This window comes from Plasmodium reichenowi (assembly GCF_001601855.1).
Source record: "Plasmodium reichenowi strain SY57 chromosome Unknown, whole genome shotgun sequence".
Lineage (NCBI taxonomy): Eukaryota > Apicomplexa > Aconoidasida > Haemosporida > Plasmodiidae > Plasmodium > Plasmodium reichenowi.
Window position 1 is genome coordinate 1 of NW_017962246.1, and position 1,862 is coordinate 1,862.

Below are 1,862 nucleotides of genomic sequence, written 5' to 3' on the forward strand. Positions count from 1 at the left end.
TTTGTTACTTTATTTATTCTTTAAACATAAAAACAAAACAATTTATTTTTATAATATTTTTACAAAAAAAGAAAAACAAAAAAAAAAAAAAAAAATTATATTATAATATAATATACTGAACAAAATTATAAAAATAAGTATACAAATGCAATAAAATCATATTGCATTGTATAGGTCAATCATATATATAAATTCAATGATTTATGTATTCATAAACATTTAACAAGGGTATCAATATATATATAATAAAAACAAATTATTTTGTATTATATGTTTATAAAATCGACTTAATACTGGAAAACATTGTTTCTATGCTGTCCTTATCGTCTTTAAAAATTTTAAGGGTAGATTTATCAAGTACGAAAATGTAGAAAGTAACAACAAAACAAATAAAGGCACATAGGAGCCTAAAACGAAACATACATAAATATAAATGTAAATATATATATATATATATATATATATATATATATATATATATACATATCGCGTTTCATACAATAATGACATGTATTAGGGCTACATACACTATGTACATATATAAATATTTATATTTATATATTTATATATTTTTTTTGTTTTACCAATATAAACCCAATCCCAAGGCTATATATGATTTAAAGGCAATATATGGAGCTATTATTGTAACGGCATAAAAAAGAGATGTATTTAAACCAATAATAGAACCCAATTCTGATTCTTCCACTCGTTTTGTCATTTGGCTAGTTCCACATATATATAATAAAGCACCTCCACATAATGGTATAGACATAAATATAAGTACAAGTGATTCGTTAGCCCCACATAATGATAATAATAAAAATCCTGTTAATGTTAGTGGTATCGAATATTTACAACAAATCATATCCCCTAGTAAAGAACTTAAATAAGGAGCAAGTATCCCTTCAGCAATAATAGTTATTATACCTGCATAAGTCATTAGATATGATGTATGTGAAGGAGTTAATTTAAACATATCTACAACTACCGGAGCAAAAGCAAATTTTGTCATTAATATAGGTAATAATCCAAAAAGTATTAATAAACATATTCCATATGTTTTTTTAAACAAATTTAATACTCTTATGTATTCATTTTTAATACTTAAAAGTATTTCTGACATTTTCATTTTATCCACATTAGAGCTCTTCAATAATTTCGGATCTTCTTCTAACGTTGTACTTATACATAAAGCTATTAATTGAGATAATAATGCAATTAATAAATTGCCTCTTGACCCTACAAAGTTTACCATAACACCTGCTAAGAAACTACCGAATATAATACCCATTCCATAACTTAGATTTAGATAACCTAAGGCTCCTGTCCTTTTGTCGAAATTTGTTTTTAAGCACACTAATAAGGAGGAAGCTTGAAATGTTTGCATAAAAAAGGATGGTAAGAAGCTGATGTAGTAGGCCCACGTCGATTCGCACACCATGATCTGAATAGCATTGTATATAAATATATATATATATATATATATATATATTAGACGTTTAAAAAAATAAAGAAGCATTATACACATCCAGAAGGATATATATATATATATATATGTATATATTTATTTGAACCATTAGGTACATTAAGCAAGAGGAAATTAAAGATAAATAAAAGGACTTTTTTACACCCCATCTATATATATTATATGAAAGAATAAAAATATATAAATACATAAATATTTCTTTTTCTTTCTTTCATTTCTATAATATATAATTCTGTTTATATTCTTAACATGTCTGCCATTCTTCCAAAAAAAATGGATCCCGTAAATTGTAAAAGCGAAAATAATGTTAATAAATATCCATTGTGTTCTATGCCTGCATTAGAACTTATCAACTGGAAAATATTTAAAAAAAAAA

General features: G+C 24.2%; 1 protein-coding gene across 1 annotated transcript; it reads right to left on the reverse strand.

Annotated features, from left to right (window-relative positions):
- Window positions 1-274: 274 nt before the first annotated feature.
- Window positions 275-1,839, reverse strand: PRSY57_0007500 (metabolite/drug transporter, putative; the record flags this gene model as incomplete). The annotated part of the gene is made up of 4 exons (XM_020114171.1): window positions 275-407; window positions 585-1,444; window positions 1,575-1,635; window positions 1,736-1,839. Coding segments are annotated over 4 exons (1,158 nt in total), but the record flags the coding sequence as incomplete, so codon positions are not given.
- Between the last annotated feature and the right edge of the window lie 23 nt (window positions 1,840-1,862).